The following is a 25758-nucleotide window of genomic DNA, read 5'->3' on the forward strand; positions in this document are numbered from 1 at the left end:
CACTCCGCCTGGGTGATCCTGTCCACTTGTGTGCCATACACCACGTGCATATAATCCCCCAAAACATAACTCCAGCCATAAAATCTCTCCCAAGGAACAGACCTAGCTTCCCAACTGCATCCTGAAAGTGCCACAGGAATATCCCAAGCACCTTAAATTCGACATGTGCAATACCAAATGCATCATCTTATTTCCAAAATCTGTTCTCCCCCACATTCCATGTCTGTGTCAATTGCACAACTATTCACCCACTTGCCAAGCTAGAACCCTGGCAGTTGATTGATTCTTCTCTTTCTCTTTCTGTTCCTATATCCAAACTGTCTCTAAGGCCCATAAATTCAGTGGAATCCTTTGACCTGAGCTCTTGAGCTTAACAGGAGCTCTTTAAAGAAAGACCTCACACACACTCATTCTAGCACTTTATTGGAAACTGGCTGTGCACATCAATGAAAACAGATCAAAGTAAAGGCATCATTTTTACACAATAATATCCTGATATCGGTGCTATCTTCTAACATAATTTAATAAATCCCAGGATGCTCCTGATTTTGGTCAAAGAGCTTGGATGGTCCAGAAATCTCTCTATATAAATATAAATTATAGCATCTAAAATAACCATCATTGTTTTGAGTTAGTTCCAAAAGTCCTGGGAACATGTCTTAAAATGCAAGTCTGTACCTTGGACTGGCGGCAGTGCTGGTGGGAGGGAGTGAAGGGATACACGTTACACCATGGAGCTAATTATAGCAGGAGCTGGGGCAGAGCTCCTCTATGTGGGGCATACAGGGGGATGGGGCCTGGAGATCCCGAGAGCTGCCCAGGGAACTGAGCCACCCTGCATTTTCCAACGTTGCTTGAGTGTCACAGCTATGAGACTCCAGTGCAGAAAGAAGCCCATCGCCCCAGCTTCCTCGGCATTGCTAAGAAATGGCAGAGCCCTCCTCCAGATTGCATAGGGGCAGAGACTGTAGCACAGAGAAAGTCTCAGGAAGTTCCACCCATCTCCCTTCCCCTGCCATGCTCGAGTACCTCCCAAATTAGGAAACTTGAGGGAGTGACACTCAAAGAAGACCACTTTTGAGCCAATGCATTGCTGGCGCCTTGGAATGAAGACAGGGTGGATTTGCTTGGTTTGACCCAAGGAGCATGGGCACAGGCTGCTCTGCCCCCACTGTCTCCCTCACCACCTTGAAAGCCATCATCAGCAGTTAGATCCTTTGGTTCTTGAGAGCTTCTCGGCACTCAGCAACAACACCTACATATCTGTGGTGACTTAACTGCTCACAAACAGCTTTAACCTCCACTAAGTCACTGGTTCTCACAAACCTATGAGGTAGGAAGGGGAGGGATCATAATCCCCATTTAAAAGATAAGGAACCTGGAACTCACAGAACTAGGTCCCTTGACCACACAGCTGGCCAGTGGCAGAATCAAAATCAGAACTCAGGTCTCCCCTCGCATATCAAGCTCCAGAGTCCACACACCAAAGTCCCTCCTGCTGCCTTTCTGAGAAAGGGGAAGAGGCATGGGAAGGGGATGCTGTCCTCATCCCTCACCTGCCCCTCCTGGGAGGTTCTCAGACAGCCCCATTGAGGACAGGATGAGTCCGCATGCGATAGATGATGACAGCAGTGGCTGGGCACAGCAACAACGAGGTCATGATGACAATGGTGGCCAGGATGATGAGGACAATAACCCAGATATCCAGAATGTGCTTGGGGAGCACGACTTCCACGGGGACCTGGCTGACGGCATCCATGCTGCTTCACTCTGCAACAGACAGGGAAGAGGCAATCACTGTTTTTGTACCCTCTCCCTGCCCCCTAGTTGGATGAAAACCTGCTCCAAGAGTCAGAAGCTTGGGTCACTTACCAGCTGTGTGCTTGTTAAGGTTGCTTGATCAATAATAATAATGGCCCCATTTACCGAGGACTGTGCTAGGCACTTTATATGTATTTACTCACTTAGTCTCCACTTCAACCACCAATCCTATGAGGTAGGGACTATTATTGTCATCCTTTTTTATTTCTTGGTCTTTATCTTCAGTTATTCTCATTTTACAGATGAGACTCTTAACGTCTTAAAAGATGGAGATATAGTTAATTTGCCCAAGGAGGATCGGTGGGACTCCAGAGCCTCCATCTTTAACTATTAAACTATCATGTTACCTGTCTGTTTCCTCATCTGTATAATGGGAAATGCATTGTTTTTGGTCCTTACCCCTTCTCCCATTCTCCTGGTAACAGGTTCTGTGGAGCACCGACCTACCCCTTGTGGTTTAGTTGGGCCACTTGCCTGAGCACAGCGATGGATATGTGACCTAGGCTTGGCCGTTACCAATCCCCATAGCCTCGATTCAGGGATAGGCAAGCGATCCAGGCTAGGTCAACCAAAGTCCTCCCAGGGCTTTTATGCACAAACTATCGGGAAGGATGATTCTTTCTGCTGAGATTGCTAAACTGAAAGGATGTGAGTCTGGAAAGGATGAGTGTGGGGCTATCTTACCCACATGTGAGAGACTATCCTGGAGGTAGAAAGAGAAATGGAACCTTGATGACTTCATTTAAGCACCTAAACCCAGCCCAATCGGATGCCATCTGCATCCCTGGACATCCCAGATATATGAGCCAATAATTTCCTATTTTTGCTTAAGACAGTGTCAGTTTGATTTCTCTCACTTGCAGCTAAAAAAATTCCAATGGATAAAGATGTAAATCAGTTGTTCCCAAACTTTTTCAATTCACAGTACCCTTAGTGTCTTAGTAATGTTTTCACAGCATCCCAGGACAAAAGAAATACCTGGCAGTTCTGTTTATTAAGTAGTTAAGTTCAAATAACTTAATAAGCATTTATGTCCTAACAAATTAGTAGCTGTCTGAAAAAATAATACACACAAATTGAAAGAAAAAAAGTATTCTTATTTCACTCTTAATCAGTTACCAATGGGATGTGTGCAACAGTTGGGCGCTGCACAACTTTTGAAACTTTGGAACCAGACTGGACAATAGCATCCTCATTTTCTATTCAACATTCATTTGTGCAGTACTTGCTGTATCATGGCAACCACCAAAAACTCAGCTTCACCAAATATAACATCACCAAAAGGAACACAGTAAGATTAATGTTAAACTGTGTAAGCTATCTTGAGCTAGTAGTTTACACAATGTCTGAGAGAAGGCAAATATCAATGTTCCCGTCAAAAATTTTAAAGATCCTGCAGCTCCCCACGCAACACACACACCTTTCCAGTGAGTTCACTGTGGCTTCCTAGGGCCCAGTGCACGACTTGGGAACCACAGATGTAACACATTCCCTGCCCGAAGAGCACAAGGCTGGAACAGACAATCTTCTATGATTCTAGATCTCAGATCCATAATTCTGTGATTCTAGATCTCAGATCTGTAATTCTGTGATTCTAGGTCTCAGGCAAAATTCCCAATTCCAGTCCTGTTTCCTGCTTTCCCCAATCAAAAACTTTTCCTTTCTAATGCCTTTGGCTTTGTGCCCACTGTTGCCACTCTAAGAAAGCTACTGATTACCGTACCCAAAGTAGATTCCCCAAGGTGTACATACAAAGATGTTTATTTCTGCATTGTTTATTACAGCAACCAACACAACATGTGTCCATCAATAGTAAAAATAAAGAGGGTATATCTACGTAATGGAATACCATGCACAATTTTCATTCATCCGTTCATTCATTCATTTAACAAATATATAGTCTTGCTACACTCCAAGCATTGTTTCAAATGTGTTCCAAATATTAACTTATTTAATGGCTATTAAAAAAAATGATGACCTATGGTGAGCTCCAAAATATTTTAAGTGGAAAAAAATAAAGTGCAGGATAATGTGTATAGGAAGATTCCTTTGGTTCAGATTTGGTACAAGTAAGTAGACAGACAGGTGAGGGTGGAGGAAGGAAAATTCTTTTTCGAGCAGAATCTCAAGAAAGTGTTAGTGGTGATTACCTTTGGGGAGTCAGACTAGGAGCGGGAGAGGTTTTCGCTTTTCATTCTTCATGTTTTTAGACTGAATTTTCTAAACATTAGCATGTATCACTTTTAATTTTTTTACATTGACCTGGTTGAGGGAAAAACCGGATTTGGGTTTTTTTTCCTTATAATTCTCTGTATTAAAAAGAGTAAATACATACATACACAATTTCAAGTCAAATAAAATTAAGATATGAGACTAGATCAGTGGTCAGCAAATGCCATATGCTGTGCTGAGAACTACGTTGGGACTGTACAAAAAGACATTGACTTCTAGGTCCCATCCAGACTTACTGAACTGGACTCTAGAGGAGATGGGAGGGGGGCTTGTTCCCGTTTCCCAGGTGATTTGAATGTGCATCCAGCTTTGGCAACCCCTAGACTCAAGGATTTCTAAAGCCTCTACAACTCTTTCCAGCACTATGATTTGGGAATTGATTCTGGGTGCTCTGTGGCCAGTCTGGTCAGATCTGGGCAAGTTCCAGGGTGATGGAGGAGCCTCCAGCAGACTCCTGCGGGCTGCAGGATTATCAGGCTGGGGCCTGCGGGGGAGGGAGAGGCACAGGCCGGCCCTGCCTCAGCCTTGGAAACATGGTCACTTTCTCCAAGGTCTAAGGCAGAAAAGCATGAGTCACAGGAGACACAAACTGCTAAAGAGGGATGGGGGTGGGAGAAATCATTCTTTGTGGTCTCCTGGTTACATCAACAGCTAGCCTGCCTTATGCCAAAGGAACTCCACGAAAGCCCTTGCTGGTAAACCCATTAACATCAAACAGTCACTGTGACTCCAAATGCCAGGAATACACAATCCCCCTGGCTGACCTTCATAAGCAAAACCTGTCATTTACAGGAACTCAGACTTCAGGGCTCATCCACAACCAAGAGTCATGGAACACTGAAGCTTAGAACCAGCCTGATTTCACAGATGGCAAAGCTGAGGTCGGAAGGTCTTCCCCCACCTTCAACTCCACCTCCTTCCAGAATAATCATTCAAAGACATAAATCTGATCAAATTACTGCCCCTAACTAAAACAAAACAGAACGGAACAAGTGGATAAATAAATGAAACTTCTTCTGTAACCCGTCTTCTAGACTGCATCAATACTACTCCTGTGCACGTAAATTGTTTAAAACCCCCATCACAAAAACAAATAAAAGCTGGAGCCGCTCAGGATGACAAGGAGGGGCGAGGGGAGGGGGGTTTGGAGTCCTCCTCAGTCAGCAGGGCTGGGTAAATACCGAGAGGCCCCAAGCACTAGAGGTTAGGAGCCCCCTCCCTTCTATATACAATTCAAACTAACAGCAATACTAAACCATAACACAAAAATGTACATTTTATGATGAAATTAAAGCCCTTTTTCTTCCTAACTGAAAAAATTTGAGAAAAATAACGTTTCCCAGTAATTTTTTTGGTGTCTCTGCTCACTTGGTACAACACAGCTGTTCAGCTTCTCCTTGACCTCTTGGGCTCCTCAGAATACAGTTTGAAAACCATAGGTTGTGATGTTCTCCAAGGGCCCTGCCAGAAATTCAGGGTTCTAAGGCCAGCCATATGTGCGGCCCGGCGCTGGAGGGCACAGGGAGCTCTATCTCCCTTTTTTAACCTTCTCAATCCTCAAACACGTGTCCTCCAGCAGCTGTTCCTTCTCATGTGAGAGGGGTTCCAGTCACTCCCACCTCTCCTCACTGTGCAAGAAAACTTTTGTCCGCAAAGTAAGCACTATGCAAACCATATGTTCAGCATCTTTAATGGCATGCTGGAGAAATTTGCTTGAGAAAAAGCAGGACTCGACGTGGCTGCTAGCTGACTTCTGTTTGACCTCTGTTGGCATCCGGGTGCACTGGCTCCTTGTGAGTGCATAAAACCCTGTTTCTTGTTACATCTCACTAATAACCATAGATCAATCTGCTTATCGTTTGCTTTGCAGATATATTATTTATTTCTGATTGATGGGTCACATTGGAATACAGCCCAAACCATTCATGTTACAAATTTAACCTTATCATTGGTAAAAATAAAATGTTTTTGTGACCAGGGCAGGTAAAACAGCAGCCAAGCCTAAACTCTTGGCTTTTTAAACTGGCATACTTTATCTGCTATTGACCTTATTAATAAATAATCAACTTTGACACACATTCAATATAAGTTTGTGTAAGAAGCTGTGTTAACACCACCCTGAGCTGACAAGCAAAGAAGCCGACAGCGTCACCAGCCACTGACACCATCGGGGCCCTCCACCACCAACCCTGTGAACCAGCACATCCTGGCTCCCCTTTAGACCAGAGAGTTTAAGCAATTTAGGCAATTCAATGGAAAAGTTAATAACCCCAAAAAGATTATTTGTATCCATTATCAAGATCATTATACCTTCTCCAAAAGTGGAAAATTCATCACATCTATCAGGTACGCCACTAGGTCCAACTGGCGAAGGAAAGGGGGGGCCCCTGCTGCCTGCCTGGAAAACATCAACTTTTACTTCTGGAGCTATTTTTCTTAAGCAACTGAAAATCCTTTTGCAAAAAATAAATAATAAGAATAATCACTATTCCAGCCAATCCCATCATATGGTAAATTTTCTAGTTCCAACAAAAAAGACATAAATTAAAATTTCCTACAAGTCAGTGGTTTTAGAACAACTGAATTCAAGGTGCCTAATCTGTGCTATCCATCTGCTTTTCAATCATGAGACTCACTCCCCAGGAAGCAACTTCTACCTCTGACACAGCAATATTGTTTTTGGTTGAGCACTATCAGGATGAGTAACTCTGTCTAGAATATTCATTCGTTGATTCAGTCAGTCATTTGTCACGTCCTCGCTATATACAAGAGACTCTCATAGGAGTTACTATTATTTACTTAGAAGACATAATTCTTTTACTTCCAAGAAGCACAGAGAAGTACCCCTCCCCTTATTTCCTTAAACACAGAATCACACAAGCCAGCATTTGTTTAACAATACCAAGTACTGTGCTAGACCTTGTCCCATACATTAACTTATCTAATCTTCCCAATAAGTCTATGCAGGATACAATATTCTATAGATGTGGAAACTAAAGCTGAGAGAGGTTACCTGCTTAGTGATCATAAAGCTAAGTAAACGGGATTGAAACTCACATCTCCTGATCCTGTATTCACCATGCCACACAGCCACCTCCAAAGTATCCACACAGACCCAGAAGTATGAGCACGGAGTGTGCCAATCCACACTTCTCTTCTAAACCAAGGTCCGACTCATTGCTTTCGGCCAACGGCCATTCTAGATTTAGAAGAGATATGAAATCTACAAAGATCAGGACTTTCACTTCTAGTAATGGCAAACTAGACCATTTTGACCAATCCTCTTACTGAGGACAACTAGAAAAACTGGACCAAAAAAAAAAAAATCTGCTTGATGGCACTAAGAACAACAAAAGAATGAGGAGTTACAAGGCTAAGACCTGGGAGAAGACAGAAATCCGGGAAGGTGAGCCTGGCATTCGAAGCAGCACTTCCCCTAGCGGAGGACGGAGACTAAGCAGTATTTCTGACAGACTCGGGAGGCCAAGACTACCAAGACAGGAAGAATAAAACCCCCGCATTTTTGAGGTTGGACTTCAAAGAGTACCCTTAGTGCTAAGAGTGAATTAGAAGTATACCAATCCTAGAAACTGCAGCCAAACTTTGAATCATCACAGTCTCTGAAATTGAAATAAGGTTGTTTCCAATCACTGGTACCTCCAGGTGCCTGGCAGAAGAAAACCTACATCCTCTCTAGAGGAGATAATATCACAATAGGCTTCAAATATTTTATTCAAATATAACATCCAATACATAACCAAAAATAAGCAGGAATGAAAAAGGGAAGATAACAAGAACAGAATCATCAGAAAAAACACACAATAGAAAAAGATCTACAGGGGTTCCAGATATTGGAGTTGTCAGACAGACACATACTTTAAACAACCTTGCTCACTCTGTTCAAGGAGAAAAAAAAAAAAAATCCAATTGAGAATTTTGACAGAGAACTGGAAACTATAAGAAAGAACACAACAGATTTTTTTTTTTTAGATTGGCACCTGAACTAACATCTGTTGCCAATCTCTGTTTTTCTCTTCTTCTTCTTCTTCCCTTCCCCAAAGTCCCCCAGTACATAGTAGTATATTCTAGTCCTAGGTCCTTCGGGTTATGCTATGTGGGACACTGCCTCAGCATGGCTTGATGAGCAGCGTCATGTCTGTGCCCAGGATCCAAACTGGTGAAACCCTGGGCCACCAAAGCGGAATGTGTGAACTTAACCACTTGGCCACAGGGCCGGCCACAGATTTTTTTAAAGAATCAAATCAAAATTCTAGAACTGCAAATGGGAATTAAAAATTCAATGGATTGGCTTAACAGATAAACCATAGCTGAATAGAGAATTAGTGAACTGGAGGACAGATTAGAAAGAAAAAACTTAGAATGAAGCAGAGAGAAATAAAAGAATGGAAAATACAGAAACCTGGGTAAGGGGTATAAAGAAACAATGACAAGGTACAACACACATGTAACTGGAGTCCTAGAAAGAGAGAAGAGACAAAGGGGCAGAAACAATATTAGAATAAGTAATAACTTGGAATTTTCCAAAGCTGGTGAAAGACATCAATTCACAAACTAAAGAAGCCCTATGAAATCCTAGCAGGATAAATAAAACGAAATTCATCATTGGGCACCTTATGGTACATCTGCTGAAAACTAAAGAGAAAAAAATACAGATTATCTTCTAATGAAAACCAATTAGACTAACAGCTAACTTCTCAACAGAAACAATGGAGTCTATAGAAAACAGCAGAATGATATCTTTAAAGTGTTGAACAAAAATAATTGCCAAGAATTAAGACAAAATATGAAATTTTCAGACAAAAACACAGAATTAAAATTTTCAACAAAAATAGCAAATAAATAGTAGAAGAAATAAAGTTTTCTAATTTTCTTGCATTGTCTGGAAAAGAACAAAAGAACCAAATAACATTAGACTTTGTTAAATAAAAGATGCATATTGCAATTTCTAGGGCAGACATTTAAAAGTAGTAAAAGAGACTTTTTTCACAACTTCCAGAGACAATAAGAAAAGGAGGGGGGGAAATAGAACAGGTGGGACAAATAGGAAGCACAGAGAAAGATAGTAGATTTAACCCCAAACTAACAAAAAATATGAAAGTATATAGAAAAATGAAAACAAAATATAAATGGCGCCAGCCCTGTGGCATAGTGGTTAAGTTCTGTGCGTTCCACCTCAGCAGCCTGGGTTCACAGGTGTGGATCCTGGGCATGAACCTACACCACTCATCAGCCATGCTGTGGCAGGTGACCCACATCTAAAGTGGAGGAAGACTGGCACAGATGTTAGCTCAGGGCTAATCTTCCTCCAGAAAAAAAAGAGGAAGATTGGCAACAGATGTTAGCTCAGGGAGAACATTCCTCAGCAAAAATAAATAAATAAATATATACATATATCCTTTATTTTCTTTTTTTTTAACCAGAGACACATGGGGATTCAGAAAGGTTGAAAGTAAAGTATAAAAAAGAAATACCATCTAATCATGAACTGTGTAAGTTAGCAGAGCTATCTTCCCATCAGATAAAGTAGACTTTTAGGCAAAAAGTATAACTGGAGATATTAAAAGAAAAAATGGTTTTTAATTTTTATGACCTAATCTCAGAATTCTAAGGAGAAACAGACAAATCCACAATTACAGTGCAGGAGTTCAACACATCTCTCTCAAATACTGATAGAACAAAAGATTTTTTAAGTCAGCTAGGGACACAGAAGACTTCTAAAATTAATAGTTTTCTACAATATATAATTTCAAATAGGAAAGGACCAAAACTAATTAAATATAAAAAGTTAACATTTAAATTATTTCCTCTGTGAATAACTATATATTCACTTAATGGTACTGGAAGAAAATAACTTTGAGGATAATTACATTAGAATAAAGGGAAGCATAATATATTACAGTTAAAAAACAAGTTCAAAGCAGAATAGTTTTAGTGTGGGAACAGGTAACTTTTAGAACTGATTTCATATATTAAGTCATTTGACCCGACTCAGAAAATAGAGAGCTGGCTCCAATATGCTCCAGCTATAACTGTAAATAGGACATTTCTGTAAAGCAATTGTGGTAAGCAGAACTATAAGACGGCCCCCATAACCTCTGTTCCCTGGTGTTACTCTTGTGATTAAGTTAGGTCACATAAAAAGGGCGAAGGGATTTTGTAGATGTAATTAAGGTTCCAGATTCACTGACTTCATTTATTTATTTATTTATTTTAAATTTTTTGCTGAGGAAGATTGGCCCTGAGCTAACATCTGCTGCGAATCTTCCTCTATTTTGTACATGGGATGATGCCACAGCATGGCTTGATGAGCCATGTGTAGGTCTGCGCCTGGGATCCAAACCTGCAAACCCTGGGGCACCGAAGCAGAGTGCACAAACTTAACCACTACACCAGGCCAGCCCCCCACTGACTTTAAAGTAATCAAAAAGAAGATCATCCTGGGTGGGCCTGACTTAATCAGGTGGAAGTCCTTTAAAAGAGGGCTGAAGCTTTCCCTGAAGTCAAAGACACTCTCCTGCTGGCCTTGAGTTGAAGAAGCAGTTCTGCCAACATCCTGAATGAGTTTGAAGGCAGGCTCTTCCCTAACGGATCCTCCAGGTAAGAATGCAGCCTGGCGGACACCTTGAGGGCAGCTTTGTAAGGACCCGGCTAAGTTGTGCTTGAACTCCTGACCCATGGAAACTATACCCTACAGGGTTTGTTCTTGGAGATGAAACTTCTACAAACTAATGGTATTCTAGAAATCTACATAGAAATTAGACACTATCTAACTTCAACCACATAGCCAACCTTCCATCTTACAGATTGAAGGAAATGACTTGCCCAGAGTCACAAAGCAAGTTACCGGCAGGACTGAGGGGAGCACACAGCCCTCCTGGTCTGCAGTGCTCTTTTAAATTCCATCACTATCCAGTTCGACATGGGAGCTGGGGGAAGAAAGTGGGGAGTCAGGCTGGAGAAAGCGGTGGGAGAGAATAAACTGACAAAAAGAATGAACGCCAGCCAGGCTTCTTGAATATACCTTTTTATTGTGTAAAAATCTACAGGGGTCCTTGAGGCCCAGAGCCCTCAGCAACTTCACAACAGGCAAGGCAGATGAGATGGTTTTCCAGGACCAAGCATACACACACACATACACAAAACAAAAGAGAAGAAAAGGAACGTCCTGGAAGCATCGCTGATGTACGCAGTTTCACCTTTTGTATTTCATCCCTTTGATTTAAGGTCCAAATGCAAATGAATCTAGTGAAGAAGGTAATGGCTAAGCCTTGTAACTGATTTCTTCCCCACCGTAGGTAAGAACATCAGAGAAGAGAGGGAGAGACATCAGAATCCTACCTGTAGTGGGAGATTCCACCAAATTGGGACAAAACCCACAAGCGTATGGGATGAAGGCCAAGGAGAGGAGTGGATGTCCTCGCCTGGGTCCCAGCTCTGCCCCAGCACTGATTTTACCCAACGCAGCTCACTTCTCCTCACGGAATGCCTTCCCTCTCTGCTCAGTGGTAGAGACACCAAATAAACATTTCTTAAATCAACAAATCCCATGCTCCTGTTTTCAGTAGGGCAATGGAAGCTCTCCTGAGTAGAAAGAATACTTGGAAAGAGCACGAAATTCTTTCCTTTACACTCACATTAGTGTGAAAAGCCCAGGCTCTGAGGCCACTCAGCTTGGATGTAAATGGGGCTCCAACGCTTTCTAGCTGACCTACCTTGAATAAGTTACTTAAACTTCCTAATGCTTCCATTGACTCAGCTGAAAACAAAAACAAAAATAGGAAAATAACAGTATCTGCCTTATAGGGTTAGGAGAATTCCAAAAGATAACCACACGTAGTACTTAGCCGTGTTCTGACGCACAGTAAGCACTCTACAAATGTTCGTTCTATGACTAATAATTCCTGGCGGTAGGGACTCACTGACCTAAACAGAAATCCTCCCTTCCTTTAGCTAGAGTTTGCTAGTGTCTCTGACTTGGACCATGTCTTCACTTTATCAACAAAGATGATACATGTTTAATCCATATGAATGATTTTTTTAAATCAATCAGCAGCATGATTGATCAACCTGACCTATTCCTCCAGTCCCCGCATGAAACCAGTAGAGTAGCAATTCAATCTAACTCAGTAAACACCTATCGCACTGTAATTAACCCTGGGGACAGAGGAGTGGGTGTAGAGATAGGGATAAATAAATACAGTGTTTGACCTAAAGAAGCTCATTCTCCTCTGCAGGAAAACAGACATTAATTACAATAGCTAATGGCAATACAACGCAGAAATGCTACACTGAAGGTAAAACCACAGAGCAGAGGAAAGGAGGAGAAAGAACATGGACTCTGGAGTTAAGAGGATCTTGATTTGAATAGTGCTTTCCACCCTTATTAGAGGTGTGACTTTGGGCAAGTTATCTAAAATCTCTAAACCTCAGTCTTCTCATCTTTAAAACAGGGACACTAAAAGCAACAAATTGTAACATCTATTGTGAGGATAAAGTGAAACAACGCATATAAAGTCCTGGAAGATCATAGATGCTCCCCAAAATATTAATCCTCATTTCCTTGTCTTTGTCTAAGTAAAACAGAAAACTTCACAAAGAATAGGGCGTTTGATATGGGCATTGAAGATAAGCAGGCGCTCAAAAGGGAGAAATGAGGGAGAAGGCAGGTTGAACAGAACAGATGTCATCAACAAAGCCCAGAAATGATGAGACACATGGTGTGCAGGAAGCATATGCAGTCCTTGTGGCTTTGGCCGAAGGCTTAACCTCTCTCAGCTCCAGTTTCATTTGTAAAATGGGAATAGTAATTAATAATAGTAAGTAATTCTTTGGGATACCATGGAAGTTAAATGAGCTAAAGCACATACAGCGCTTACTTAGGACAATGCCTGGTACACAGTAAGGGCTTCAAAAACGTTAACCTGAGCTAGTGAACACAGCATGTCTCCTAAATTCTAAAAGAGTTCATTTTCCAGATTGAAGGAAACCACCATTACTTCGGGCGCCATTACCGCTCTGAGTCTGATCTAGGAAACCACAGTAATAGTTTCATCACCAAATAGCCTTTGATCGTCTGTCCCAGCTTTGACCCTCCACCGGAAATGCACACCCTCCACCTCTGAACTGCAGCTCACAGTTAACTTTTGAGATTGCCAATGGTTATCCAACCGGTTTTACCACCAAGGAATTCACTGAGGAAGAAGGCAATAAAAGAAACGACTTCCTGCTGGCACCAAACTTAATTATCCCAAAGTGGGAGAAAAGGCAGAGAGAGGCAGGTGGCTTCCTGCAGGTGTGGCCTTAATCCAGCCCTGCAGAGTGCTGAGCAGACAGTGCTGCTGATGCTTCCTTTCTACCAGACCCGAAGGCCAGAGAGGAGGCAGCTAGAACCAGCTCTGAGTCACTGATGCTGGGGGTGTCTCTTCAAGCATCTTCCAGAATGTGAACAACGAGGCTGATGGTTCCCAGGGCAGTAGACTTGGGGGTTTACCAGCATTGCCCAGCTTATAGGACCCTTTGCTAAGGTTCTACCCTCAGAAGGAACTGGAGAGATTGTCAGAGAAGAACGGGGCATTGATCCCAGACAGAGAGGGCAACTCAAGTACAGAGAAGGGGCCCCACCGGCCACCTAGGAGCCTGAGGCACCTAATGACCTGTGTCTCAAGTGCTGATCCCAATTCAAGACCTTTGTGCTTGCTGTTCCTTCTTCAAAGAATGCTCTTCCTCCCAGATTTTCCTTTTCAACATCCAGTGTCTCAATGTCCATGATCTCAACTAAAATGTCACCTCTTTGGAAAAGCCTTTCCAGACCCACCCTGCTGAATCACCACCATCCTCTCTCATACCTTGTTTTATTTTCTTCATATACTTTGACAATTAAAAATTAGCTTGCTTGCTGGTTTTGAATTGGCTGTCTTTGACCACTCAAATGTAAGCACAAGGCGAGCAGCAGTCTCGTCTTTTGTTCACTGAGGTGCCCTCAGCATCTATCACAGGCCCTGGCACACAGTAAGTGCCCAATAAACGTAAGACTGATGAAGGAATGAATATGGACAGACTGGGGAACTTCAGATTTGAGCTTGACTCCTAGAACCTCCTTGGTGGAGGGTCAGAAGGGATCCTTACCCCTGCAGAAGTCCCAATGACCCTAAAAGTCACAACCCTATCTCTAAAATAAAATGACATCCTCTGACTTGATTTCATGGGGGCTCTCTGCACATTCAAGAAGGATTACGGGATAGACAAACTTTCTTGCCCAGCCCACCCTGCACGTACTGGGCAGGGGAGGACGGGTTTTCCCCCTTGCTGACTTGCTTGGGCTGGTGAGCTCAAATTCCAGTTATGACACTCTGTGCTGAGGAGCTGTGCACTGAGGTGGGTGTAGGGCTGGGGGAGTTGCTGCCCCAAGTATGAACCTTTCTTTCCCTGTTCTCAGAAGAGGACAAGGATGCTGATAAAAGGGGAGAGGATTTCCCATGCCAAGTCCAGTGTCAATGGCCTCATCCCAGCCTCACACTTACTCCCAGAAATAGTTCTCCTCCCATTTTGTAATAGTCAGCCTCAAGCATGTATCAACCTGGCAAAGAGTCCATTTCAGCAGAGACCTTTGTCCCAAAGAAAGGGGCCAGCAGAAGGAATGGGCAGGACACACAACTATCAAAAATGCAAAATGAATCAAATCGGAGGCCTTTCTCCGATGACCCAAAGTCCCTGAGGAATGCTCTGTTCTCATTTTACCCCAAATTGGCTTCTGTCTCCTCTAAAATTCTTAACAGTAAAAAGATTTGTTCCCTGCCTAAGTTTCTATCTGACCCTCTGTGCCTGGAAAGATGGAAAAACACTAGGATATTTCAGAGATCAGAAAGCAGCCAGAGCTGTTCAACACTGCACATACCATCTGACCCAGCCAATCACAGAGTCTTAGAAACCAACAAGGAGCTGGCAGAGGAGAAGCCCAGGCCAAATCCACAGCATCCTGTTTAAGCCTCTCGCATCCATCACTGTTATTTGCTGGTGACTAAGGGCCTGCTGCGTGCTGGGCTGTCCATGAGGTGGGCTGAGAGGCAGACTCAGTGACCAAGCTGCAAGGCACGGGAGTGGGGTGAATCCCTATCTTGCTGTGTGATCCATAACAAGTCACTTTCCCAAAGCGGGCCTGACTGCATATGGTGGGCAGAATAAGGTCCCCTCAATGATGTCCATGTCCTGGGCCCTGGAAGCTTGATTATGAAAAGGGAAGCATGACTCAGAAGGCAGAGCCATGAGAACAGAGGCAAAATGGACTTTGCAGATATGATTAAAGTTAAGGACTTTGAGATGGGGAGAGTATCCTGCATTACCCAGGTGAGCCCAGTCTGATCACACGAGTCTTTAAAAGTGAAGAGGAAGGCAGGAGAGTGGATCACAGAGATGCAACATGAGAAGGACTCGACTCGCCACTGCTTGCTTTGTAGATGGAGGAAGGGGACTATGAGCCAAGGAATGAGGGGCCTGCAGAAGCAGGGAATGACTCTCAGCTTATAGCCAGCAAGAAAACCATGACCCAGGTCCTACAACCACAGGAACTGAATTCTGCCAACAACTCAAATAAGCAGGGAGCGATTCCCCCTTAAAGATCCAGAAAGACACACAGCCTAATGATGCCTTGATTCTATGCTAGCAAGACCATACCAGACTTCTGACCTACAGAACTGTAACAGAATGAGTTTGAGTTCTTTAAGCCACTAAACCGGCGGCAATTTGTTACAGCATTAGAAAATGAAATCACTGTGTGATCCTGAGTAAGCCCCTCTTTCAAACTGGACCTCAGTTTCCTGTCAGTCCAGTTGTTAAGGAGGGTCTCTAAGAGTCTCTAAGGGTCCAGCCAGCTCTCAAAGACTGACGCTGCTCTCCTGACGTCCTGTCTCCCCCAGAGCCCCACCCCAGCTCCAGGACAGTCTTGGGTTGAAGACTATTAAAGAAAAAATAGAAAGGAGTGAGGGGAAGAGAAGATTAATCTTTAGAAAGCCCCAAGGTGTTTCTAAGAGGCCACCCAGGGCCACTCCTAGATGTATGCCATTCTCTCTTAAGGTTCATCTTCCATTTCTCTAGTGAGTTGGGAGGGTATTAGGGTCCCTAGTAACTCACTAGTCCAGTGGCTGTCAAATTCTCATTTAACTTCCCCCAGGTCACCCTGCTAGTAAGTGATAAAGGCAAGATCTGAACCCAGATCCCCTTAATTCCAATGGGCCCTGGAGCCAGACTGCCTGGGTTCAAATAGCAGTTCTGCCACTTACTTCCTGTGTGTTCATGGATGAGTTACTTACTCTCTCTGGACCTCAGTGTCCTCATATATAAGATGGATGTAATGAAGGCCCCTACCTCATAGGATTCTGGTAAAGACTAAATGAGTTAATACACGTAAAATGCTTAGAATAATGCCTGGCTCATAGTCTGCACTTGGTAAATGTCAAGTATGATTATTATTACATTATTCAGCTCACCTGGTACTCAGGTGGGGCAATACCAACACTTACTCCTTTAAACTATGAGTGTTGAGTACATGTGTCTATCTTTTATACAACTGCCAATGGTGGCAGTGTAAGACCAGTCAAGACAAAGATCCTCTTTCCTTGGAGACATTTCCTTTGTTTGTATATTTTAATCTATGGAGAAGAAACAGAAGCATGTTTTTTAAAGACAGATCAGAATATGGCTGGGAAAGCATCTGAGGCTGTGTCCGCTTCTTTATTCCCTTCGTCTGTCACCCCTGGGCCCAGTATGTGACCCAACCACATTAGGCACCCAAGTCTCTAATTTGTTTTTTCTCTCCGACGTCTCACCACAGCTTAGTGACTCTCGGGCTGCCCCAGAGAGGGGAAATCCCCAGACGTTTTATGTAATGGAGCCCACTGCGCTGACGCCCTGAGAGGTCAGTGTTTGGAGGATGTGATGGAGTGCGACCTGCAGCCTCCAAGGCATGATTCATAATCAGAACAGCTGGAAACAAGAGGTCCCTGCTGGAGTGGAAAAGCGTTGCTTCTTGGCCTTTTGGTGGTTACTAGAGAAGTACGTGACGTCCTGAAGCTCAGCTGGGCTCTCCCATACGTTCTCAGAGGATTGCTCAGAGGACTGCCGAGTGGCCTGCATAACCCCAAGAGCACATCACACTCAGCCACAGACACCCATCTGATCTACCCTCAGTTCCTCGTTTTGTAGATCGGGAAGGCGAGGTCCAGACAGCCGAAACACCTCATCAAGGTAACAGAGTGTCTCCTGACTCCCAGAGAACAGGTCTTCCTACCCCCTCCCCCACTCCCTCAGGAATTCACATCTCTCTTCCTATTTACCCACTGCAGTGGTACCACAGATCAGGGCAGACGCTCAAGGAATCTTTGATCCTTGAATGAGTGATCAGCTTTCACCACTATAGCCCAGAGCTTCGAGGAGCCTATAAGCAAATGGGAGGCTCGTGAGTCCCCCCAGGTGCCAACAGGACTAGCGCCTGTCAGGTGGAAACCAGTGGAGCTGATGAATAAGAGCCCAGCCAGGCCACTCAATCAGTTGTTCAGGTTTTCATGGTTTACATCTCCCATCATTCCCCTCAGTAAACAGTACTGAGCGCCTACTGCCAGGCCCTGTGCCAAGAGCTGAGGATGCCTCAGAGGTGACCACAGCTGGACAGTCCCTGTCCTCAAGGAGTTTGTGGAGGGGGGACACGGGCGCAAAAGAACCGGCGACTCGAACAACCAAGTCTTAAGAGGCAAAAGGAGGAGAAGGAGGGAGTTCGGAAGGAAGTCTTCACTCCAAGATACTTTGCACAGCCCCTTTCTCACTTGATTTCGGTATGCAAAGGGTATTTTCTCCATGTCACAGATGGAGAAACAGGCTCGGAGATAGGATAGTGAAACTGCAAGTGACAGACCAGGGCTGGAAACCACCACCCCTGACTCCAAACTCTGGCGCCTTCTACGCGGGGCTTTGAGAAAAGCGGGGAAGATAACCCTCTGCTCCGCGTGGTGCAAAGACCCAAAGTGCCAGCGCAGCGCCCAGGGCGGGTGCTCAGGCCCAGGAGCTGAACTCTGATGCCACGCCTGGAGAGCAAAGCGGCGGCAGAGCCTCCTCGAGGAGGGGGCGCGCTTCCCGAGGAAGCAGGAGCAGGGAAACCGGAGAGAAGCCCATCTCCTGTGGGGCTGGGGCTCACTCATCCAAGCTCCAGCCTCCCCGGAGATCCAGATCGCGTGCAGAAGGTGGCTGGAACTTAGGGGCTGAGAGAAGGAGAAAGGGAAACGCAAAAGGGATCCAGGGAGAGAAATGAGGGAGAAGAGTGGATGAAAGAGAAGAGTTGGGAGGGCCCTCGGGTACAGGGCAGCCTCAGAGCCGGAGCCCCACGCACGACATCCAATGGCCCCGCTCACCTCGGTTTCGTAGAACTGCCTTTAAAACCTGGGGTTCCCTCCGCAGACAGATCGCGCTGAGTCTGCGGAAAGTTCCTGGGGCGGAGACGGCTCGAGCGCTTCTCCACGTCCCAGGGACGGCACGGCCTCTGGCAGCGGGAAGCAACCCCCAGCTCTGCAGTCTCCGTCCGGAACGTGCCCGGGTTCCTCGGAGCCCCGGGGAGGCGGGAGCGCGCAGGAGAGGCCAGCACGCGCGCGCTCCCCTCCAAGGGCTCTGGGACAAGCGGCCGCCAGGGACCGCCCCAAAAGCCCCGGCCCCCGGCCGCCGCCGCAATTCTGCTCAGCTCCTCCTCCAGCCTCCCCCGCACCCTGCGGGTGAGCAAGAGGCCAGCAAGGGAAGGGAGAAACTGGGGCGTCTCAGGTTCCCCTCGCAGCCTGTCACGCGCTCGCCGCCTACCCCTGGGCAGATCGCTTCGCCTGTCGGGGGTCTTCGCACCGAGAAGGTTGACCTAAAATGTGTCCTCCAAGATCCTTTCCAGCTGTAGTCTACACATGGGAAAGTCTAGCCATTGGGTTTGGACGGAGGAGCCGGCACTCAGGGTACCTGCTTTGCAGTGTACTGAGTGTGGACTCCTTAACAAGAGGCTTCCCCATCCTGCCTCTGTTTCGTTCTCTTTAAAGTGGGGGTAATAACGCTTAAACGGTAAACAGCGGTTGATGATTAAGTACCTAGGAACTAAAGTTTTTTTCCTTTTTTGCAATTACTGATTATAGCCTTTAGCCATTGTTGACTGTGCTGCTTAGGCACTATGCTATCTGACTCCCACTAGGCGCCTATAGATAACATCTCCCTGGAGCCTGAGTCACCATGGTAATGGGTATGTGAGCTGTTTCTCAGGAATTAGAACTCCTGGTCCACTTCAGGCTGGTTGAGACCACCAACTCATCAACCAGGCCCACGCAGATGTCCGATAGGCGACCTTCTGACAATAGACTAAAAACTCCCCCCTCAGATCGTGCTAACACTGCCATTTTGTGAACATGCGTCCTATGAAGAGGCATGAAGTCTGACTACGCTTGCGCAGATCATCAATTACCTCACCTCTCCTCACCTCCAATCACCTCTCTCCACATTTCAGACCACCTTGCCCTGCCACCCTATAAATATCCCTGAGTCCTTATTTTCAGGGAAGCAGATTTGAGACTCATTCTCCCATTTTATCACTTGGCTGGCTTGTGATTAAACCTTCTCTCTGCTGCAATCTCGTTGTCTCGGTGTTTGGCTTTCCCCGCCACAGACGAAAACCAACCTGGTTCGCTAACACCTGTCTCCCAGCCTTGCGGTGAGGGTTGACTTAGAGGACCAGTGTGCAGCTGGTTGGCTGCCCGCTGTAACATGCCTCTGAGCATCCTATTTTGTGATAACAGTGACCTGACCCCATCCAAGGTATCCACTGCCCAGCATCCAAGCAGCTTCCCATGCCCCATCTCTTCCAGCTTCCACATAGGACAATGCCAACTCTGCAAGTGCCTGCCTGCTTCTGTGGTCCGCAGAGGGAGGGGGACTACAGGTCCCTTCTTGGCACCCACAATATTTAATTCAGTAGTAGAGTTTTCTTCTGTTTTACTCTTCTGGAAAAAAAGGAGTGCAGGTCTTGAGCATCAATGGAGTCTTGGAGCCCAGGTGTGTTTCAGTTTCTTTCTTTCTATTTTGTCCAATAAATATGTTAAGAACCATACTGCCTTACCCAGGCCTAAATGTGATATGGTGCAGGCTCTGAACTTACCAACTAATGTTTTCTCTGAATCAGGGATGAGGCCAGCAGAAATGACATCTAAATCATCACTACCAGATGCCAGTTTTTCAGAGGGAAGACAACTAGGATGAAGGAGATTGACATGAGAAGTGATTTGACAAAAATTACAGGAATTGTCAGTCAAGAACATGTTTTAATCAAAAGAGAAGTGCGGGATCCTAAAAGCAAGTACCATGCAATTTTGAATAGTTTACCACAAAACTCTTGACAGGGGAGGGACTGGCCCAGTGGCATAGGGGCTAAGTTCATGTGCTCTGTTTTGTGGTTCAGGGTTCGCAGCTTGAATCTGGTCAGGGACCTACACACTGCTTATCAAGCCATGCTGTGGCGGTGTCCCACATACAAAACAGAGGAAGATTGGCACAGACATTAGCTCAGGGACAATCTTCCTCAAGCAAGAAAGAGGAAGACTGGCAACAGATGTTAGCTCAGGGCCAATCTTCCACACCAAAACAAACAAACAAACAAACAAACAAAAATCCTCCTAAGCTTGGCGGGGGTTGGGGGGGGCGGGAGTTAAAGGAGGACAATCTCAATTTAATACAAAATGTTCCCTGGTTAGTGGTTGAGGATGGGGGTTCCTTTGGTTGGGAAAATGGTCACTCATGTGCCATGTGTGAATACTGGCTTCCCTCTGAGAGAATGCAGAAGCCCAGGACTGGAGCCAGCACAAGCCAGGCTTAGTCTGCCTTTCCCATAGTGATTTGCCCAGGCACTCTAAAGGCAAGCCAAGGGGTCAGCCCAGTGGCACAGCAGTTAAGTTCGCATGTTCTGATTCGGCCACCCGGGGTTTACCGGTTTAGATCCCGTGTGCTGACATGGCACGGCTTGGCAAGCCATGCTGTGGTAGGCATCCCACATATAAACTAGAGGAAGATGGGCATGGATGTTAGCTCAGGGCCAGTCTTCCTCAGCAAAAAGCGGATTGGCGGCAGATGTTGGCTCAGGGCTAATCTTCCTCAAAAAAAAAAAAAAAAAAGTAAGCCAAAAGATGAAGTTGGAATACCCTATGGGTATTCCAAAATCAGCTGGGCTGATTTTGCCAAGAGGGCTTTGGAAGGGAAGAATAAGCAATGCTGTGTTGGGGTAGTAGGAGCGGGGGGAAACAGCCAATTTGAGCAACAAGCTTTTGTTACAGCAAATGCCAGGGAACAACTCACATTTCACTTCCTTGGTCCTCAATGACAAGTAATCCAAAGGAGAAAACGTTAAGAGCTCAAAGAAATAATACTTGCTGGGAGATCCCCTGATAGTGGGGGGAATTTAGATAAAAGAAGTTGTATACTAATAACATTGGCTTCTATCAAAACACTGCCTAAAGGGACCCCCACTAGTGGCAGTCCATCTCAGGTACCCTCTCTATGAATCACATCTATGCAAGAATTTTCTTCTTTCATATGTTTTTCACCTGCACATATATTTACTTAGTTGTGGGAAATAATGTGGTTTATTGGATTGGAAATCAGGAAACCAAAATTCTGAGTCTGTCACTCAGTAGCTAAATGATTATCAATGCCTCAGTTTCCTCACTTGTCAAATAGTAAAATAAGACCTATTCCTCCTGAATGATCCTGAAATGATTATTATGAGTAAGGATTTCCTTCATGTATTCCTTTATTCAAAACTATTCATTGCAAGTTTCCTACATGTTCTAGGCACCAAAGAAGACAAATTCTCTTTCTTTAATTGTGTTTACATCTAGTGGGAAAATGTTCACAATAAATAAGTAAACAAATAAATAAGCAAGATGATATCAGTTTTTGAAACCATGAAGAACATAAAACAAGATGAAATGCTAGAGCGATGGAGAGTGTTTTATCATGGAGATTGTAGTTAATTTGAATTTCCTAAATAGTTTATATCATCAATGATTATGTTACTCTGTAATATATCAGCTTAAACATAATTTCCAAGGTCTTTAATTAACTTAAGAATTTAGATTGATATTAAATCAAGTAAATTGGTGAATAATCTTTAGATGCCTGGATAATTTCTAAGGAAGATAGAATACAAAAACATTGGTCACCATAGTATGTACACACACACACACACACACACACACACCCTTTACTTCTTATTTTTAGGTTTGAGAGTGGATAAACCTTTGGGTTATATTAATGTATATGTTCAATTTTGCAGACTTTAAGAAACGTAAAACGGATGTGTGTGGCCATAGGAAGTTTTATAATGCTTGCGTAGCTGGTCTGCTAAATACTTCAAACCATACTCAGTTACTTGCCTACAGTTATCTCTGTCAGGAAGTAGAAGGTAGTTGCATTGGTTAAAAGTTGTAATTTATAAGCTAAGAGAGTAGGAGATCTTAAAGGTTCTCACCACAGAAAAGAAATGGTAACTATGTGATGGGATGGAGGTGGTAGCTAATATTATGGTGGTAATCATTTTGCAATTTATAAATGTATCAAATCAACATGTTGTACACCTTAAACTTACACTATGTTATGTGTCAACTATATCTCAATAAAGCTGGGGGGGGAAGAAAGGGGTAGGATTCCATTTTATTTAATATGATGAAAACTAGAAAAATAGTTTTGAGATACACAAAATAAGATATGAACAAATGCATGAACACATTTTTCTAGAAGAAAAATCTAAAGTTTGCGACAATGTCAATTCTCTTCAAATAAATGCATAAACTTAAGGAAAAAGTTGGAATTTACATGGGCCATTGAGCTATATTAAGAATTGAAGTAACAGGGGCTGGCCCCCGTGGCCGAGTGGTTAAGCTCGCGCGCTCCGCTGCAGGCGGCCCAGTGTTTCGTCGGTTTGAATCCTGGGCGCGGACATGGCACTGCTCATCAGACCACGCTGAGGCAGCGTCCCACATACCACAACTAGAGGAACCCACAACGAAGAATACACAACTATGTACCGGGGGGCTTTGGGGAGAAAAAGGAAAAAATAAAATCTTTAAAAAAAAAAATAAAATAAAAAAATAAATAAATAAAAAAATAAAAAAAATAAAAGAATTGAAGTAACAAAGAATTATGGATGTGCATGTAAGATTATGAGTGTGGTTTTGTTTATCAAGGGCAAAAGAGAGCAACTTTGTCTTGAAGTAAAATAAATGACTAACTGTGCCAGAATGTGAAAGGATAGTAAAAGACAAAATTTGAATGTGTAAGTTGTAGAAGTTTGAGGAAAAGAAAACTTTGTTTTCCTTGCTTTATAATATTGGCAAATAATAAGTGTAGAAAAAAGCAATGAAATATGTTAAAATTTTGACAAAATTGGGTCTGCTTTAATGGGCTTACTTCTAACACTTTTTAAAAAGGTCTTTGCTGCCAATTGTTATATTAATGCAAGAGTAGAATTTGGCTTTGTTATTCTCTATATTAAAATGACAAACTAGTCTTAGAATATTCAGTTGGTCCTTGACAAGAGATAGCAAAAGTTATTTTTAACTTCTGTGTAATCTGCCCAAAGAGCAGATATTATATAGCCAACAAGAATAATTTTCTGTGCTTTGTGCTGACTTTGTCATGACCTTGGTTGGTTCTTTAAAAAACAAACAACAGCAGAAGTTCCTCATTTCTTAAATAGCTTAAGTTCCTTATTATTACACCTACGATTACGTTTATTTAGTACTAGCGTATTATCACTCTGGTTAATGGGTAGCTAAACTGCAACCATTCATGGTTCCTAGGCATCTGTGCGTCTGTCTTAAGCTAGTGATGATTCCTCTTTGAAAATTCTTTTTAATATTGCCTTCCAAGATCAGTTCCAGAGTTTATAAAAATGTAATTATTAATATGTTTTTACATGTCAACCATCTTCGGTACTTTCTAGATGGCTAAAATACCAAAGGCTTGTTCTCTCACCCTATAACCCTTAATGGGTCATTCACAAGCAGGATAGATAGTAGAACTAATTAGTAAGTTTGATATAGTCCATATTTCTTACTTGGCTTAATACTATGGTAGGATTTGCATTATATATTAGGCCCACAAAATGGGATAAGCCGTCCAAACAAAAAAAAAATTTCTATCTTCCCTATGTTCATTTTTTAAAGTAGATTTGCCAATGTCCCCATGTCCACAATATATTCTAACACTTGAGAAAACACTGATAAAATCCATAACCCAATAGGATTTTACTCTCTTCTATTCTAATACAGTTGTCTACTGTTATAAATTAACAGAGCCTTCAGTCTAATCAACAAGTGGTTTTTGCTTTCTTTACATGCTTACCTGAAGACCTCTGCTATATACTAAAGTGTCTTCAACAGAGGACAGTCCCAGCAACTTGGTGGAAAAGATTGTGTGAGGTACTCTTAACCGGAATAGATATAGGGCCAGGTTTCTCAGCATAAGCTGACATCGCAACCACAAGTGGGTAGCTGTAGACTGAACCATAGCACTGAGCCAGGATTGCTAGGACTCTTCAGTTCAGATGAAAACCACTTCATGGAAGTACACTGCTGATCCAAGATTTGTGAGTCAAGAATAAGTCACAGGCGCCTGATAAGTTGATAAGGGAATATAACTGTGCTCGTTTTAGAATATTGTTGGATTTTTTTCAATGTTTTGTATTTGATGTGCCTATGAGGAAGTCCTCTTTTTTTTTTTTTTTTTTTGGTTTTTTGCTTTCTTCTTGATCCATCGCTAACCCTCAATTTAGCAAGCTATGCTTATACAAACAAAAAGAAAATATTTCTTAATGATATCTTGTTCCCATTGACCCCTCAGGATTCAAGAGTGAATAATTTTACTGAGACCCCAACAATGTAATTATTTGCAAAGAGTCCAAAATCTGCCCTCCTTTTAACGAGGATATAACTGATCAAATCTATTATACAAACAAAGCCATCCAAAGAGTTTTACATTTGAGAAAAAACTTCATTTAATCGACTACGATCATGTAATCATTAAGGAATAAGAGTTGTACTTCCTGTCTGGAAGCAAAGCTACAAAACCCTTCCAGGAGACTGGCCTGCTAAACCGATTCTGCGGCTTACAGGCTCCCAGCATTATGCTAGTAAGATAGTAAGGAAGTTCACATGCTGGCAGATTAGCAAACTTAGCAAATGTTGGGGATCTTGAGAAAAGACAACATCACTTACTTTCAGGGACTGCAAGCAAAGCCTGACAGAGACTAATTTCTTGGCTTTGGTTCTGGTACCGGAATAGTTGAACAAAGAAGAGCAATTTTAGAATATCGATTATTAAATAATTAAAATGGTGACACTAGAAAATATTCACTTGATGCAGAAGAAAGTAGCAAAGGAGGAATAAAAGGACAAAAATATATATGAGATATAAAAAACAAAAAATGAACTGGCAGGTGTAGATCCAACTATACTAATAATAACATTAAGTGTGAATGGATGAATCAGTCCAATAAAAAGGCAGAGATTTTCATACTGGATAAAATAAAAAATAGGATCCAACTATATGCTATCAACAAGAGGCATACTTTAGATTCAGAGACACAAATAGATTGAAAGCAAAAGGATGGAAAAAGACATATGATGG

At 43.3% G+C, this 25758-nt stretch overlaps 1 protein-coding gene across 2 annotated transcripts in view; it reads right to left on the reverse strand.

The window, feature by feature from the left end:
• Window positions 1-406: 406 nt before the first annotated feature.
• SMIM3 (small integral membrane protein 3) overlaps window positions 407-25758 on the reverse strand; it is a 44475-nt gene continuing 19123 nt past the window's right edge. The window contains exons 1-2 of one of the 2 annotated variants that reach the window (XM_008517225.2): window positions 18471-18611; window positions 407-1770 (exon numbers count right to left, since the gene is read on the reverse strand). In XM_008517225.2, coding sequence (XP_008515447.1) covers window positions 1577-1759 — 183 coding nt within the window. In that variant the 5' untranslated portion in view covers window positions 1760-1770; window positions 18471-18611 and the 3' untranslated portion in view covers window positions 407-1576. Of the gene's footprint in view, window positions 1771-18470; window positions 18612-25758 lie in introns of those variants that run through there. The other variant, XM_070570451.1, reaches the window with a different exon arrangement.

Source organism: Equus przewalskii, chromosome 13 (assembly GCF_037783145.1).
Source record: "Equus przewalskii isolate Varuska chromosome 13, EquPr2, whole genome shotgun sequence".
In the NCBI taxonomy this organism is placed as follows: Eukaryota; Metazoa; Chordata; class Mammalia; order Perissodactyla; family Equidae; genus Equus; species Equus przewalskii.